Source organism: Marmota marmota, unplaced genomic scaffold, assembly GCF_001458135.2.
Source record: "Marmota marmota marmota unplaced genomic scaffold, marMar, whole genome shotgun sequence".
NCBI lineage: Eukaryota > Metazoa > Chordata > Mammalia > Rodentia > Sciuridae > Marmota > Marmota marmota.
Window position 1 is genome coordinate 5,819,447 of NW_026000153.1, and position 18,678 is coordinate 5,838,124.

Sequence of the window (18,678 nt, forward strand, 5' to 3'; positions counted from 1 at the left end):
GGCCTTTTGGTATATAGCTATGGCTCTTATTTGCTGAAATAATGGTTTCAAATAGGAAATACACACACACACACACACACACACACACACACACACACACAGAATCATGAACACATAGTCTTTGAAAATAAATTCCATATACTTTTTAGGAAACCAAGAACCATGACCAGAAAAAATGGAAGTTGAAAACATGTTCTGCATCTTAAAAAAAAGAAGAAGAATAAGAAGAACAATAAAACTCTTTTATCACAAAGGACTAAGGGACCAGGGGACTTTACAAAGAGAAATTTCAAAGCCAATAGCTCTTAAGAGTATGGACTGTGTTTTCAAGATTATTAAGATGCTCTTTCCATCCACCACCAAATTTTACTACTTTAAAAATCAAGATATATTCTTATGAAGAACAGAAGAGCGTACTTATACTTGATTTTTTAAAATACTGATAAAAAGAAGAAGGAGCATAATATAGAAATAAAAGCAATAGTGATTAAGGAGGTGAATTATGTGCACTTATTATGATTGAATATATTTACTGCAAAGACAGCTTATTGTAGAAATAGACAGGCATTTTATTTATTTCTGTTAGCTCTGTCTTTTCTTTCCCTCTTTTCCTCCCTTCTTTTTCTTTTCTTCCAATTTCACTGTATAGTGCAATATGCTACTTGCTATCCTAGGCAACTCAATCAGCACCTTTGGTGGAAAGGGCCCTAATTAGCTGTCTTTAAAACTCCCTAGGTGCTTCTACTGCAAAAGGAGCCAGGAGAACCACAACTGTGGTGAATTACATTTTCAGTATGACAAGAAAAAGAAGCAAAAGGAAGGAAATTGTATTAAGCAATGTCAATTCTCTGTCAAGGCTTTTATCATTTTATTACAATGCCAAGTCTTCCATTTATTAAAGATTATTGAGTGTCTTCAATGTACCAGATTCTGTGCTACTCCATCGATACAGAGTGGTGAACAAGACAGGTAAGATAGATGCCCTTGAAATGTTTATGCTTAAGATACATAGAATTTGGGGGATTAGAAAATAAAAGGGAGACTGGGGTTGTGGCTCAGTGGTAGAGCACTCGCTTAGCACATGTGAGGCCTTGGGTTCAATCCTCTGCACCACATAAAAATAAATAAACTAAAAGTATTGTGTCCAACTACAACTAAAATAAATAAATAAATATTTTTTGAAAAGGGAAACTTCAAGTTCCAAATAGGTTGATTTCTGATACTGAATGCACTTCAACCCAGCCACCAAGGAGATGTAAAAATATATCATGGGCCAGGTCCGTCATGTGGGCATGCCCACCACTAAGCATGAAGAGCCAGACTCAAAAGATTATTTAAGCCCAGTATGGTGGCACATGCCTGTAATCCCAGCGGCTCAGGATGCTGAGACAGGAAGATCTCGAGATCAAAGCCAGCCTCAGCGTCATAGAGGTGCTAAGCAACTCAGGGATATCCTGTCTCTAAATAAAATACAAAATAGGGATAGGGATGTGGCTCAGTAGTTAAATGCCCCTAAGTTCAATCCCTGATATCAATAATAATAATAATAAAGTTATTTGAGCCATCTGCTATTTTGGATGATGTCATTGTTTTCTATCAGTGAGGAAAAGTGGCAGGATCTGTGAGGGCAGCTCAGTTTCTTTGTCCCCGTCCCCATGCTCACAATTCTTTGTAGGATATTGAGAGATGCTCAGGGCATTGCTATATATTAGCAGTCCAAATGCTCACAACAGACCTATGAAATCTCTGTAGATAACCACAACTTGCCTCCTTTAAATTTTTATTATGTATATTTGATGCAGGGAAAAATATATTGTAGCCTATCTATAAGTTTGGAAGCATAATAATGAATACAACTGCAAATGTACCACCACCTTAAAAATTGCCTGCTACTAACAGCACTGAACCCACCCAGTGTACTTCTACCCTGTCCCCATGCCAATTGCCACACAGAGGTGACCACTGCCTTAGGTTTAGAATTCCCTTCCTTGTGAAAAAACTTTTTAACATAAATATATGCACCTCATAATGGTATATTACGCATGTGCTAGTTTCCATGCATACTTGTGCTTTGTTCACTCCAGACTATATTTCTAAGAATCTTTGTGTTGTTGCATCTAGTTATAGTTTATTAATTTTCACTGATGAAAACTGAGAGCTAAAACTGTCAAACTCCCAGGAGTAAACACAGAACTAAATCCTTGTTAGCTTGGGTTCAGCACTGGTTTCTTAGGTATGACACCAAAATCATAAGAAATGAATGAAAACACAGACAGATAGGACTTTATCAAAATTAAAAACTTACGGTTCTTGCAGGACACCATCTGAAAATGAAACGACAACCCAGAGAAAGAGGAAAAATATCGGCAAATCACAGGTAAGGGACTTGAATTTGAAATGTGTAAACACAACTCAAGAGTTAAAAGATAAATAACCCAATTAATAAAGGGGCAAAAGATATAAAGATGAACAGTGGAAAGATGCATGACATCATTAGCCATCAGGGGAGTGCAAGTCAAAACTCAGCAGGAGGGCACTTTCCCACTCCAAAGATGGATATAATTAAGATGTCAGACAAAACCAAGAGCTCACAAGGACATGGAGAAATGCAAACTCATCCACTGGTGGAGCTGTAAAATGGTACAGCCAATTTGGAAAACAGTTTGGCAGTTCTTCAAAATGTTAACTATAAAGTTAACATATGACCCCCTAATTCTACCTCAAAGTATCTGAAAACAAATGTTTTGACAAAATCTTGTCCATAAATGTTCATAACAACATTATTCATAACAGCCAGATAGTGGAACCAAACTAAGTGTACTTGAACAGATGAATGCATGAACAGAATGTAGTATGGCCATTGAGAGCCACAGCCGAAGGGGCCCCAGCAAACTTCCAGCTGATTGGCTCACCATGGTCCCAGCAAACTTCCAGCTGCCAGCTGATTGGCTCCTCTGCAGTGAGGAGGAGGAGCCAATCTACAGCTTCTGCAATAGCTATCACTGAACTGCTTGCAGAACTTGCCCGGACTATGTATCACTTGTATGCATTGTGAACTATCTGTTGGTGCAGCGACTTGTGGTAGTGTTGGGGTATTTTTGCTGATGGTGTCATTGGTGGTCCAATTTTTCCAAAAGAAGCCGTCAATTGGCTTGGTGTATCCTCCTCCTTTCTGCTTGTGATGGTCGTTCAGCTAAAATTTGGGGGCCAACAGAGGTGAGGCAAAGAACCTCACCCCACAGATGGTACAAAGGCCTATCCACAGGTGTGGCTGTATTCTGGACCAGTAGTCAATGATGGGTAAGATCCAATTGCAATGGTACCAACCTAAGACAGGAGGCTGACGCCTTGAGGTCAGCTCATCCGATGACGGGTAAGGTATGCAGTATTGGACAACCTAAGGCAGGCACGGTCCCTAAGCCACATGCTTGTTGTTTAAACAGAGAGGAGGAGATGTTGAGAGCCATAGCTGAAGGGGCCCCAGCAAACTTCCAGCTGATTGGCTCACCGTGGCCCCAGCAAACTTCCAGCTGCCAGCTGATTGGCTCCTCTGCAGTGATGCTCATTGGGCTGTTTTCCCGCCCTTTCAGACCACGGAGCTGCTCATTGGGGGACTCTTTTGGCTCCACCCACATGACCCAACCAATCGGCCTCAAGAGCAGGAGGAGTGCGGGGGTTGAGAGGCTCATGGGAAGCCAGTGGTGGCAGTTGGGCTCTGAGGGAATTCCTGAAAAGCTCGCATGGTGCAGCGTGTGTGTTCTAAAAATAAAGTTCGTTTCTGCTTGATAAGTGGCTGGTGAATTGTGCCCAGCCAGACTGCGGCACATACTAAGAAATATTATTTGGCAAATATTATTTGTTATCCTGTTTAGTACAAGAGCAGAAAGCTTCTTCTAAGTTTTTGGTAGATTTTTATCAGATCAAGGAAGTCCCATATTGAGGTAGGCTGAATGTGCTTGCCCCCACCAAAGACTTCCCTTCCAAAACCCTAGAACATGTGAATGTTGCCTTATATGGCAAAATAGAATAAAATGAAAGACTTTGAAGATGTGATTGCATTAATGATTTGGAGGTGATGTATTATCCTGGAGTATCTAGGAGGGCCCTAAACTACAATCACATGTATCCCTATAAAAGGGAGGTAGAACCTAAAAAAAGAGAAGATAATGTGACCCAAAGGGCAGAGTGGAATGATATGACCATAAGCTAAGGAATGCCAAAAGCCACTGGATACTGCAAATATGAAGAAATGGAACCCCAGGAGGAGACTGGTCCTATCAACACCTTGATTTCAGCTCAAGCAAAATTGATTCTGGATTTCTTATCTCCACATTTGTGAGTTAAAAAAAAAAAAATTCTGCTGTTTATCCCAACTCGGTAGTAATTAGTTTTAGTAACTATAGGACATTAATACAGATATTTCTAATTTGTTAAATGTTTATCCAAAAGGGGAACAAATTTTATCAAATACATGTTTTTGTGTCTTTTGAGATAAATGTTTTCTATCTTTTAATAATTTATTGTGGTGAATTACATGATAGACTTTCTCATGGGAAAATATTTTTGCACTTATGGGTTCAACTCAACTTGATCTTTTTTAATCACTGGTAGATTAGGGTTATTAAATAATATGTTTAGGATTTTTACATACATATTCATAAAAAAGATTATTCTAAAGTTTTCTTTTCCCTAACTTTTTTATCTGTTTTTAATAATAATGTGACATACTCCTCCTGAACAGTTTGAGGCATTCCCCTCCCCACCTCCACCTTATTCTCTGTATAAGATTGGAATAATACATTTTTGGAAAGTTTGGTGGAATTTAATATACAACCATTTTGGTATGATGCTTTCTTTGTAGTAGAATTTATGGCTATTGATTCAATGGTTAACGACCATTAGAGCTTTTGATTGCTTTTTTTTTTTGATTGCTTGAATCACAAATTATAAATTATGTATTAGAGAATTTTGTCCATTTTAGCTATTTGTTGGCATAGTGTCCCTGCATTATCTTTTAGAATTACTGCTGTATATGTAGCAATCTTCCCTTTTTATCATGTTTTGTTTTTGATCTATGAGTTAAACAGAACTACATTTTTACTTGTACTTTTAATGCTTTTATGTTTCTTATTGATTTCTAAGTTAATTGCTTATGATCAGGAAATATGGCATGTATGATGCAAATTCTTTGAAATATTTGAGATTTGCTAATTATGGTACTCAGAGGTACATAAACATTCAATAAATCAAACTAATTATATTGCTCAAATATTTCCTATCTCTACTGATTTTATATGCTTGATTTATTAATAATTAAAGGGGGTACCTGACTTATTCAGTGTGACATTTATTAAGACCTACTCATTTGTTTTTCTCTATATATTCTGAAGCTATTAAAGTGTACATCAGTTTAGAATTTTTCTATTGCTTAATGAGATGAATGCTTTATTTTTATCATAAAGCTTGTTTTGATATTAATAGAGTTATTCAGTTTTTAACTTTAAAAAAAATGGGGGGCTGGGTGCAGTGGCGCACACTTGTAATCCCAGCAGCTTGGGAGTCTAAAGCAGGAGGATTGCAACTTCAAAGCCAATCTCAGCAATTTAGCAAGGGCCTAGGACTTAGTGAGACCCTGTCTAAAATTTTAAAAAATGTTAAATAGAGCTGGGAATGTGGCTCAGTGGTTAAGTACCCTTAGATTTAATTTCCGGTATAAAAAATTATTGTTATTATTATTTTGCCTAACCCTTTATTTTCAATATATTTATATTTCATGCATAGGTCTTTATGTAGTTTTAAATATCTTATCTCTAAAATTTAGTCCATTTATATCTACTGTATAAAGTCTCCACCATCTTACCTTGTACTACTGGTGGCATGATTTTATGGTTTTCATTTTTTACTCCATGTCTTCCATCAAGCTCAGAGCTGCACAATCTATTTCAATTCTTCTAGAGCATAACCATCACATTTAGGTTTTAATACCTAATAATATTCCAATCTGAAGTTAATAAGGATGTTAATCTCTTCATAAACCCTCAATAAACTTTCTGTACTTCAGTTTAAATTCCTGGGCTCTAAACTTACATGCTATTTTTGTTCTCTCTTCTTAAATGGCACATGTTAAGCTTTTGAAAAATGGCTGGCATTCTTTAATGCTAGTTTAAGATTTTGTGTTTTAAAAATCATCAGTTTTTCATGTTAATATTTCTTCTCTGTCTCAGACCCTCAGGTCTGAGATTATTCCTTTTTCCTGAGATATATTTTCAGAAGTGAAAACTATTGATTCTAAATACACTTAAAATAACTGTTTTTGTTCAATCCAAAATTACTTTTATTCTACCTTATTACTTAAAATGTAGCCTTGACTAATCCTAATTCTAGATTATTGCTGTTTTAACTCGTGGATGATATTACTTAACTGTTCTGTCTGCCACTATTGACAGGGAATTGTCTTTATCAGTCTAATAGACCTCCTTTTAAAGATGGCCCTTAATTTGTTCAATTTTATTAAACCCAACTTAAGTACTAATATTTTTTTCTCTCCTCTCTCCTGCTGCTTCATGTGCTTGTGCTTCTTGTGCCTGTGGATTAATGATTGTTATCAAGATATGGAAAATTACCAGCAGTTGTTTCTTAAAAATTGCTTTTCTTCTTTCTATTCTTACCTTCAGTGATTCTGCTTAGAGAGATATTAAATATCATCTCCTCAATGTCTATTAATCTCCCCCTTTAAATTTAATATCTCTTTTCTTCCTGTGTTCCAATTTGGTTAATTTCTTCATAACAACTTCCTGATTCAATAAATTTATCTTCAGCAATGCCTAATCTGTTTACATACATTGAGTTTTAAATTCAACAACTATTTAATTTTTAACTGCCAATTGATTCACTTCCAAATTGGCCTCGTCATATTTGATAGTTTCTTGTTTAATGCTTATTTTATAATTCAATTTTTTGTCTTAAAGTATTTTGCGTATAGTTATTTATATTCTAGACCTCATATTTTCTACATTTTAAGTAACCATGGTCAGGCACATCTGTTTTTAAGTGTTTTTGTTTATTCTCAGTTATGGTAACTTGTTATTTAGGTGTCAGGGAATTTTTTATTACTAACTTACATTTTTGTTGTGAAAAATCTGAGAGACGAAAACATCTCTGGGTTTTTCATATTTGCTTCTGCTGATTGTAGGAGAGCACAGGACCAGGTTAGTCATTCCACTGGTCCCAGGCCTGGTGCTCAGCTCTCAAATCAGCGGCCTTACTTTGCATGGGTCCACAGCACCATCACCAACTGCAGAGCTGGGGACCTGGTTCTCAGGGCCACCCAGCCTTATTGCTTCTGCTCCACAGGATTTACTTCACTGCCTTTTGTTTTTCTGGTGGCTTTTTGGATTTCCCTTTCTTTTGTTAGAGGCATTACAATTGCATTTGTACTTATTTATCCTGGATTTGGTTGTACTTTGGGGGGTCCTGCAGAGTGTCTACCATTCTCCTAGAAGAAGAAATTGAGTTCATCTTTTATCAAACTTACTGGCATCTACCTCTTTCACTGGGAGGACAATCAAGTCTTGTTTTACTCAATACATTTTAGTTAAAGCAGTTTTAGATTAAGAGCAAAAGTAATTAGAAGATACAAATTCTCATACACTTTTTTTTTTTTTTTTGGTACCAGGGATTGGACTCAGAGGCACTCAACCGCTGAGCCACATCCCCAGCCCCATTTTGTATTTTATTTAGAGACAGGGTCTCACTGAGTTGTTTAGCACCTTGCTTTTGCTGAGGCTGGCTTTGAACTCACGATCCTCCTGTCTCAGCCTCCCCAGCCACTGGGATTACAGCATGCACCACTGCATCCGGCAGGGAAGACATTCTTGCTCTTGAAATTTCCTTATACCCTGGACAACTTCATGGAAATCTTGATATACATTCATCCTAATCTTTGCTGATGTTCCATTTTTGTTATTNTTTTTTTTTTTTTTTTTTTTTTTTGGTACCAGGGATTGGACTCAGAGGCACTCAACCGCTGAGCCACATCCCCAGCCCCATTTTGTATTTTATTTAGAGACAGGGTCTCACTGAGTTGCTTAGTGCCTTGCTTTTGCTGAGGCTGGCTTTGAACTCACGCTCCTTCTGCCTAAGCCTCCTGAGCCACTGGGATTACAGGTGTGCACCACTATGCTCCGCATATTCATGTACACTTTGTATCTCATTCTTCCTGAATATTTTCCTTGGTACATTTATTGCAATTGATATGCCAGCATTGAAACATCATCAAATCACCCCAAATCCATATCTTACATTAGAGCTCACTCTTGTTGTAGTCTGTGGGTTTTGATATATGTATAATGACATGTATCTATCACTGTAATATCCTACAGAATATCCTCACTACCTTAAAAATTCTCTGTATTCTCCCCATTCATTCCTTCCCCACATAACCGCTGACATCCATTACTATCTCTGTAGTTTTGCTTTAGCAAAAATGTCCTATATATGGAATTGTGCAGTAGGTCACCTTTTCATATTGGCTTCTTATACTTGACAATATATATTTATGTTTCCTTCAAGTCTTTTTATGCTTTGGTTGCTCATTAATTTCTAGCACTGAATAAAATTCCATTGTCTATCTCATAGTTTATTTTCCCATTCACTCACTGGAGGATATCTTGGTTACTTCCAAAATTTAGCAATTGTGAACAAAGCTTTTATAAACATCAGTGGTTTTGTGTGGACCTAAGTTTACAATACATTCAGGTAAATCCCAAGATGCATGACTGCTGGAATGTATGTAATACATGTTTAGTTTTGAAAGAAACTGCCAAACAGTCTTCTAAAGTGGTTGTACCATTTTGTATTCCCACTAGAACATGAGTTCCTGTAACTATGCACATCCTTGTCAGCATTTGGTGTTGTCAATGTTTGGGGTTTTGACCTTTCAAATAGGATGATAATGGTATCTCATTGTTCTTTTAACTTTCATTACTATAATGACCTATGCTATTAAACATCTTTTCATGTACTTACTTATTATCAGTATATATTCTTTGATGAGTTACCTAGGTCTTTTGCCAATTTTTTTCAGTTTTACAGGGTTGAGCTATAAAAGTTATTTGTAAATTCTGGATAATAATATATTATCAGATGTGGGTTTTATTTTCTCCCAATCTGTGGTTTATCTTCTCATTCTCTTAACATTGTCTCTTGTAGAGAGAGTGACTAATTTTAATAAAGTCCACCTTATTAGTTATTTATTTCATGAATTGTACCTTTGGCTCTGTATCAAAAAAGCCACTACAACTGGGCATAGTGGGACATGCCTGTAGTCTCATCTATTCTGGAGGCTGAGGCAGAATGATCACTTCATCCCAGGAGTTCAAGTCAACATAGCAAGACCCTGTCTCAGAAAAAAAAAAAAAAAGAAAAAGAAAAAAAAGTCACTGCTAAACCCAACGTCATCTAGGTTTTCTCTTGTTATCTTCTGTTATACATTTAGATCTATGATCCATTGGAGACCATTTTTTGTGAAGGGTGTGGACATCTTATTCTAAATTCTTTTTTCTTTTCTTTCTTTTATTTTTTTTTCATGTCACTGTCTAGTTGTCCCAGCACCATGCATTGAAAAGATACCATTTGCTCCATTTTATTGCTTTCACTAATTTGTCAAATACCTGCTGCATATAGTCATATGGGTCTATTTTGGGACTTTTGATTCTGTTCCATTAACCAATCTGTTTATTCTTTTGGCAATGTCACAATGTGATAGGTAGCTTTATAGAAAGTCTTGAAGTTAGATGCTGTCAGTCCTCCAACTTCATGCCTCTTCACTATTACATTGGTTATTCTGAGTCTTTGCCTTTCCATGTAAATTGTGGAATTGCTTTGAGCATATCTACAAAATAACTTGCTGAGAGATTTTGATTGGGGCTTGCTGCACTGAACCTATGGATCAAGTGGGGAAGAATTGACATCTTGGCAGTTCTCCTCCTATCCAGGAACATCTGTTCAGTTCTTTGTGATTCTTTGTAATAGTTTTGCAGTTATCTTCATACAGACCTTGTATGTATTTTATTGGATTTGGGGTGCCAATGTAAACAGTACTGTGTTTTAATTTCAAACTCCACTTGTTTATACAGGAACAAGTTATATACCTATATGCTGATATAGAGGAAAGTGATCAACTCTTGTACATTAACCTTACATCTGGAAATCTTATAATTAATTGCTTATTAGTTCCAGAAGGTTTTTTTTTTTCTTGGCCAATTCTTTTGTAATTTCTACATAGATAATCATGTCTTCTTCACTTCCTTTCTTTATGCAGATCCAAAATTTCTGATTTATATTGTTTTCTGTCTCTCTAAAGAACTTATTTTAACATTTTTTGCAAGACAAGTCACAGGTAACAAATTCCTTCAATATTTGTCTTTCTGAGAAAGGCTGGAAGATGATATGCCTGGTTAGTTTTTTGGGAGTTTGTTTGTTTTGACATTTATGCTTCGTTTTCTCTAAGCTTCCTGGGCCTGTGGGTTTGGTGTCTTGACATTAAATTGGGGAAAGTCTCAATCATTATTGCTTCAAATACTGCTTCTATGTCTTTCTTTTCATCCTCCTTTTGGTAGTCACATTATGAATAGGTTACATCTTATTTAGTTGTCCCAGAAACTTAGGTATTCTCTCTCTCTCTCTTTCTCTCTCTCGCTCACCACCCCCTCCCATCCCTCTTATCTGGGGTGGGTGTTCCTTTTGCCTCTCAGTTTTAGAAGTCCTTATTGTCATATCTCAAGCTCAGTGCTTCATTCCTGAGCTATGTCTAATCTATAATAACCCATCAATCAAAGGTGTCTTCATTTTTGTTACAGTGACTTTTTTGAGGGAGAGGGTACTCGGGACTGAATTCAGGGGAACTCAACCACTGAGCCATATCCCCAGCCCTATTTTGCCTTTTACTTAGAGACAGAGTCTCACTGAGTTGCTTAGTGGCTCACTTTTGCTAAGGCTGGCTTTGAACTCGCCATCCTCCGGCCTCAGCCTCACAAGCTGCTGGGATTATAGGCATGTGCCACCATGCCCAACTTCAGGTTACATATAAACTCTTTCAGACTTTTTTTAGACTTCTGCTAATATTTTTTGAATATTCTTTTTTAAATTAATCAATTCATTTATTTGTTATACATGACAACAGAATGCATTTCAATTCATAGTATACATATGGAACCCAATTTTTCATTTCTTTGGTTGTACATAAAGTAGAGTCACATCATTCATGTCTTCATGCATGTACCTAGGGTAATGATGTAATCTTTAATTAATCTGTAATCTCATTCTATCATCTTTTCTAGCCCCATACCACTTCCCTTCCCCTCTCTCCCCTTTGCCCTATCCACAGTTCTTCCATTCCTCCCATGATCCCCTCTCCCCCGCTATGGATTCTCAAAGAAAACATTCTGCCTTTTGTTTTGGGGGGATTGGCTAACTTCACTTAGCATGATATTCTCCAACTCCATCCATTTACCTGCAAATGCCATGATTTTGTATTTTTTAGTGCTGAGTAATACTCCATTGTATATAAATGCCACATTTTTTTTTTATCCATTCATCTATTGAAGGGCATCTAGGTTGGTTCCACAGTCTAGCTATTGTGAATTGTGCTACTATGAATATCGATGTAGCTGTATCCCTATAGTATGCTTTTTTTTAGGTCTTTGGGGAATAGTCCAAGAAGGAGAATAGCTGGGTCAAATGGTGGTTCCATTCCCAGCTTTTAAAATATTTATCAGTAACATCTATTAGACAAGAAACCCTGCATCTAATAGAAGAAAAAGTAGGCCCAAATCCTCATCATGTCAGATTAGGCCCCAGTTTCCTTAACAAGACTCCTATAGCACAGGAAATAAAATCAAGAATCAATAAATGGGATGGATTCAAACTGTAAAGCTTTTTAAAAGTATTTTACAGGAATAATCTCAATGATGTCACAAACACTCATGCATAAATATTATTTCTATTCCCATTTTTAGCTAAATCACAAAGAATCAAGCATCTTCCCCCAAAGGAACACAGTAGCTGAGTGGTAGAACCAGCCCTCAAACTCAAAATGTATGACTCGAGAGCATGCTGTCAACCACTATGCTCTTGTACAGATCAGCTCTTAAAAGTCCTGATAATATTTTGACCTGATGTAATAAAAAAAAATTCAGATAGTCAGGGCTGGGGTTGTAGCTCAGTAGTGAAGCATGTGCCTAGCACATGTGAGGCACAGGGTTCAATTCTCAGTACCACATAAAAATAAAGAAATAAAATAAAGGTATTGTGTCCATCTACAACTAAAAAAATTTTTTTACAAAAAGAATTGGGGTAGTCTAACACATTGTTTCTCATTTTAGGTATTTTGGAAACTTGCCGATACAATATTTCCATTTGCCACCTAAACATCTGAAATTACCAAAAAGAAAATGATTTGGACTGTGAACCTCTTGTATATCATTAGCAGAAGAGAATTTTGTTTTTATGCAGTTTACACAGAAACTACACAAAAATGCACCAGATGCACAGGAGGACATTCCTGGTCTTGTCAGAGATACTATATATTGGCTAAAATGATTCTAGTGCTGGAAAGACTTCTATGTTCCTGAGAACAGAAACAGGCGCACTGCTCTGGATGACAAATTAGAACTGAGTCTTACATAAATAGAACTTTAAGGGTACTAATGTCTTAAGCCAACTTAAGTTGTTCTGGTTCCATTATACACACTTTGAGGTTCACCATCAATAGCAGACAAGCCAAAGATAATTTCTGCCCGCAGGGCTGTGCCAGCTGCCCCAGTGAACACGCTGCCTGTTCTGTAGCAGCCACTTGGGGTCTGCATGCAGATCGACTGCATAGTTTGTCTCTTCCTTTATGGAAGTGTGGTTTATCTGCATCACTAAACTTTTCTCTTTTTCTGGAAATGAATTCAGAATTGAAAAGGGTAGAAAATACTCTGGTTTCAGTGGAATTCCTGATGGTAGGTGTTATGGTCTGAATGTGTTCACCCAAAATGATGCGGAGACTTTGGGGTAATTAAATCTGGGGGTGGAACCCTCAGGAATGGAATTAATAGTCTTATAAAACAAACCAGAATGAAGCCTGTCTGCCCTTATAAAAGCTGGTAAAGATGCAGCAAGATGGCACCTTCTATGAAGCAGAGCACAGCCCTTACCAGATGCTACATCTGTGGGCACCTGTCTTGGAATTCCCAGTTTCTTGAACTGTGAATGATAGATTCTTATTGTTTATAAGTGACCAAGTCTAGGGTATTTTTGTTAGAGCAGCCTGAATAGACTAGGATAGTGGGTTTGGGTTACATGGGCAACAAGGACAGAGGTGTAGGATCATCTCTAATCAGTATGTTCTATTTTATCAAATGGCGAACAGTCTGTAGCAATTAGTCAACATTAAGAGAATTTCTGACATCAGCTGAGCTCTATACCACACTTATCCTCACATGGCTGAGAGGGAATCATATTCTAGTTAAATTTATACAGTGAGCCAAGGGCACAAATAATGTACATGGGAAAATTTTTCACTCAACAAAACCACATGGCATTTCTCAATGTTATATTAGATATTTTTTGTCTTAAAACACAAGTGCTAAGCTCTTTTTGGTTAAATAAATTTGTGAACCATAAATACCTCATGGATTATGGACACTCTGTTAGATATATTCTATGTAGCACTAACTTTTCTTTCACTCATTCCCTGGTCATGGACATTGGCTCCTAGCTGGTGCCAGGATGGATGTCAGGCTGAGAGCCCATAATGGCAGGACCGTGTGCCAAGCATAACCATGGAGGAGACCTCAGAGAAGAAGAGAGGCAGCAGTGCTTTGGGGAGTTGTTCAGAGAAGGCTGGAAGCAGGTAAGCACAAAGGGCCGCTGCATTTCCCCAGCAGAACCAAACCCAAGAATGGATGCAATGCTGGCTTGATCCAGTTAGATACTTACTTTCTTTCCTAGAAAGTATTCCATCAAGTTCTGTGGGATTATAATGGGTGTGCAGTCTCTGTGTGCCATTGACCATAGATTATTTTAAACAAGGGTTCCATGTCAAACTCTATATGGAGGCAAGATCAGAAAAGTGGACTTTCCAGGGTTGCCATGATCTGAAACACACTGTACTAAGGATGCATTTGAAGTGATGCCCTGAACAGTAGCACAGCTTGTGCACTGAACCATCCTGAGGCATACTGTTCCTTACAGGCATCATAGAAATGTATATTCCTCATGCCGGCAAATGGTAAAAAAGAGTCAGGTAGTTGGAAATAAAGTGTCTTGAGGATGAATTTTCTTTTCCTGATTCAGAGGTATCTTACAAGCTACTGGCTGCTCTGGTTTTTGTTTATCCCAAGTTCATTAGCCTTGTCTCTGCCATATTAAAAAAGGAAGCCCCGCTGGTTGTCTGTTCTATCATTAGTACACTGGCCCCATAGACCATCCCCATGACAAACAACAGCTATCCTGGGGGATCAGAGCAGAAGGGGAGACAGGGGATGGGGACAAGATAACTTCTCCTCCTCCCTGGGAGGACACCAAGGGCCCATGCCCCCTCTGCCTGAACCCGCAGGGCCGCTTCCTGTGAGTTCATCTCCTCTCCTGTCTCTAGCAGCTGAGCAGGCAGATCGTCTCCAGGTGGAAACACAGAGCCGGACTCATCGGGCCTCAGAAAAGGACCTTTCTCTTCCGCTATTTCTGCCTGACAGCCGGGCAGAGCATCTGATTAAAGCAGATACTGAAACAGCTACTACTGAGCAAAGTGAATGCACACGATTATTAGGAAAAATGCATTTTTGGAATAACTAGTTACTGTCCCGTATCCCTGACTTCACTGAGATTCATATGATACGGCAAACACGGAAGGAATTGGCTCAGGTACACAAAGCCAGTCATTTTTTTCTGCTCTGAGAGTCTCTTCCCAAGAAAGAGTGAGAGCTGGCAAGTGCCATAGGGAATTTCATTTTAAGGAATGATTGGAGGCGTGGGTTAATTAAAAGGAAAGAAATCTTTTAATATAAAGAAATCCAACAAACCAGAGATTATTTATGTTTGCAAATAGTATAAATTGTTGTTGCTGTTTAAAGACAGAGGCAAGTTACAAATAATAGAGTCAGCTCTGCTCTGGGAAATCTGAAAAGTTCTTAAGAGACAGTAACTGCAGTCACCTTCTTACCTTGTAGTTGTTATTCATGATCTCCGTGAGCCAGGTCTTGACCGACTTCATCGTGTCCTGTCGCAAGTACTTTTCAACATCAGCTCCATCACTGAAGGTCTGGTTTCCCACGTGGATGGCTCGTCTCACTTCTGAGAGTGACAGAAACTTCCCATAGTAAGTTTGGTCCCCAGGTTCCTGGCAGAGGGTGCATCAGAAAGATATTAGGAAACAGCATGCCGGGAAAAGCTGTGGGCTTCTCATAGCACAGAACACAATAAGTAAGAGAGGACAGGACTTTTAATGTGGCCCCACTCTGGAAATTTTTAAAAAGAAGTTTGTGAGGTGGTTTAAATGAAATCCTCTTACTAAGGACAAATCAGGATTATCTGACACTCTTGGAGCCAATATCCAATTTGCAAGTGTGAGATTTTCCTTTTCAGAAACTAATCTTTTGCAACCTGTGACTCCACTTAGAGGAAGAGATAGGGAGGGCAAAGGGAAGGGGTGAGATGGTCCATATCAACTGCTCCTTGTTGGTGGCTCCATGGAAAGAAGGTGAAGTAGCTCTTGGAGGCCAGAGGGGTGGTAGATTAAAAGCTAAGGATTTCTTTTCTATGGTCTGCTGTTTATTAAAGCCACACAAACAATACCAGCTGAGTACAGGGGGAAATACATCAGGTGTAAAAACAGATATTTTATGAGGAAGATGAAAGAAAGTAGTTCATGAGTCTTATTTTTAAAAAATTCCAACACAACACTGCATAAAAGCCTCTGTAATAATAATTATACTGAAAAGAAAAAAAAAAAAAGAATAAGGGCTTTAAAAATACTTCAAGTTACAAAAGGATAAAAATTTGGGGGTTTGAGTGTGCGAATTTTCTGCTTTGTTAGCAATTTTTGTTAACAGTGAATATATTATGTTGTAGAGAAAAATGCAAATCACAAATATTGTTTCTCTCTTCCCCGCCATATGTTTTATTTGTGGTACAATCTAAACCCAAAACCATTGGATAGACAAATTCCACTGAAATTGACTTTATAATTAATAGTTCACAAAATGTGATCATTTTAAAAACAGAACACATTGTCAGACAAAGGTTATACAAATCCCAACCCCCATTTGGCTCCCTTTCTCTTAGTTGGCTAATTCTACACAAAACACATGACTCTGGCCTACTTTTAGGAAAGAAACTACTTTGGTACTTTAAGAAATATTCTACAGGACTTGAAGTAGGGCTGAACTGAATGCACTAAACACCTCAAGTTAAAACGAAGACAAAGCAAATATTTTCATACAGGCTTTGGTAGCTTTGATTATCCAAGCCATCTTAAGTACAGAACAAAGAATGTGGGCATTTTCAAGAGGTTCATAAACAGGCTTGAAACTCTGAGACCTCATACCCAGAGCTGCAATCCCAGCTTCCACCCTTTCCACAAGCTCTTCTGCAAAACAAGCTCTGGAGGGGAAACCGCCCCATCAGGAATTGTTCTGTGTGATATGGGATATCACACATTGTGGATGGTCAGATTATAACACATACAACATTGGTGGGAAACAGACTGCAATCAGTTTAGGAGACCAACTCAGGCACTCCACTTTGGATATCTTTGTCTAGTAGAAAGCCAGCTACCCTATTTTCCAAATCAGAGGAGGTTTGGTTTTGTCAAAAGTTTTAAGCAGACGTGACTACAGTTTGAAAAATGTTATTACCGTGCACTGTAAAATGTTGTAGTAGTTAGAACATCCCGTCACATTCTCGAAGTAAGAAATATCACTTGTCAAGTCGCCATCCAGTAGTCTATCCAGTATCTGGGTTGAGAGGGAGGGAAGAGAGAAGGAAACGTTTGGGTGGGTGAACACACACAGGTATTTGTCATTCAGCTTCTCATTTCCTTTACTGTTTTGTTCCTTGAGCATTTACTACACATCTTCTCTGTGCAAAACGCTGTCCTAGGCACTGGAAAAACTTCAGTGAACAAGACAGACCAAGCTGATATTCAAGGGGAAAACAAAATCTCCAGCATTGTTAGGTGAAATATGCAGTATGTTAGAGTGTGCAAACTCTATATGTTAGGGAATGACAAGGAGAGGTATCATGGGTTTGTGCACACGTCCGTAGGGGACCCTAAAGAGAGGGCATCTCTTAGAAGATGGCACTTGATTTAAGATCTATTGGAAGGAAGAAAGCCATACAGACAATTTGGGGAAAAAACATTCTAGACAGAGAAAGGAGCAAGTTCAGAGGCCTCAACTGTAGGAATGAACCTTGTGGGAAGGGATGCCTTAAGATGGATCGTGGACCACTCGCCACAGTACTAGGAGAGAGGACAGAGGATGTGGGCATACATGCAGGTGCCTGGAACTGGTAGAAGTTACCTTTGGATGGCTGACATTAAAAACTTGGACGTCAGAGGAGGGCAAGAGCAGTCAGCACAGCTGGGTGCTTTTCTCCAGCCAGGTGCAGCTGCCTGGAACAGGCGTGGGGTGCAGGGAGGTGGATTCAGTCAAGGCTGTGGTTTAGCCAGAGGAGCAGGAGAAAGTGCTAAAGGGGTTCAGGAGTCTGGAAGGTCTAGACCTTGGTATTAAGTTTGGTAATTAGAGAAATGAGGACCAGAGAGGGTTAGTTAGATCATGAAGAGCTAGTTGGGTCAGTGGGTTTAGAGACCATGGGGCTGCAGGACTCCCAGCACTGGCATGTCAGCACAAGTGAGCTGGAAGGGTGGGAGGTCGCAGTTGGAGAAAGCTGTTTAAATTTGAGATTGTAAGAACTCAAAAAACTTAACAACAAAAACAAAAAAAAAAAAACCAAACAACCCAATCAGCAAATGGGCAAAGGAACTGAACAGGCAGGCACTTCACAGAAGATGAAATACGAATGGTCAACAAATATATGAAATATGTTCAACCTCTCTAACTATTAGGGAAATGCAAATTAAAATATACTAAGATTTCATCTCACTCCAGTCAGAATGGCAATTATCGAAGATCCAAGTAACAATAAATGTTGGCAAGGACGAGGGGGAAAAAGGCACATTCATATGTTGCTGGTGGGACTGCAAATTGGTGCAACCACTCTGGAAAGCAGTACGGAGATTGCTCAGGAAACTTGGAATGGAACCACCATTTGACCCAGCTATCCCACTCCTCAGCATATACCCAAAGGACTTCAAATCAGCATACTATAGTGACACAGCCATATCAATGTTTATAGCAGCTCAATTTACAATAGCAAAGCTAGTAAACCAACATAGGTGCCCTTCAACAGATGAATGGATAAAGAAAATGTGATTATATATACACAATGGAATATTATTCAACCTTAAAGAAGAATGAAATTATGGCATTTGCTGGTAAATGGATGGAGCTGGAGAATATAATGCTAAGTGAAATAAGACAATCCCAAAAAATCCAAAGGCTAAATGTTCTCTCTGATATGCAGATACTAAAACACAATAAGGGGAGGGGGGAGAGAATAGAAGTTCATTGTATT

General features: G+C 38.3%; 1 protein-coding gene across 3 annotated transcripts in view; it reads right to left on the reverse strand.

Annotated features, from left to right (window-relative positions):
- Positions 1-18,678, reverse strand: part of Cpvl (carboxypeptidase vitellogenic like) — a 121,701-nt gene that overhangs the window by 39,030 nt on the left and 63,993 nt on the right. For all 3 annotated transcript variants that reach the window (XM_048786397.1, XM_015490359.2, XM_048786396.1), the window contains 2 exons: positions 16,899-16,997; positions 15,206-15,382 (listed from right to left, as the gene is read on the reverse strand). In XM_048786397.1, the coding sequence (XP_048642354.1) occupies positions 15,206-15,382; positions 16,899-16,997 (276 nt within the window). The remainder of the gene's footprint in view (positions 1-15,205; positions 15,383-16,898; positions 16,998-18,678) is intronic.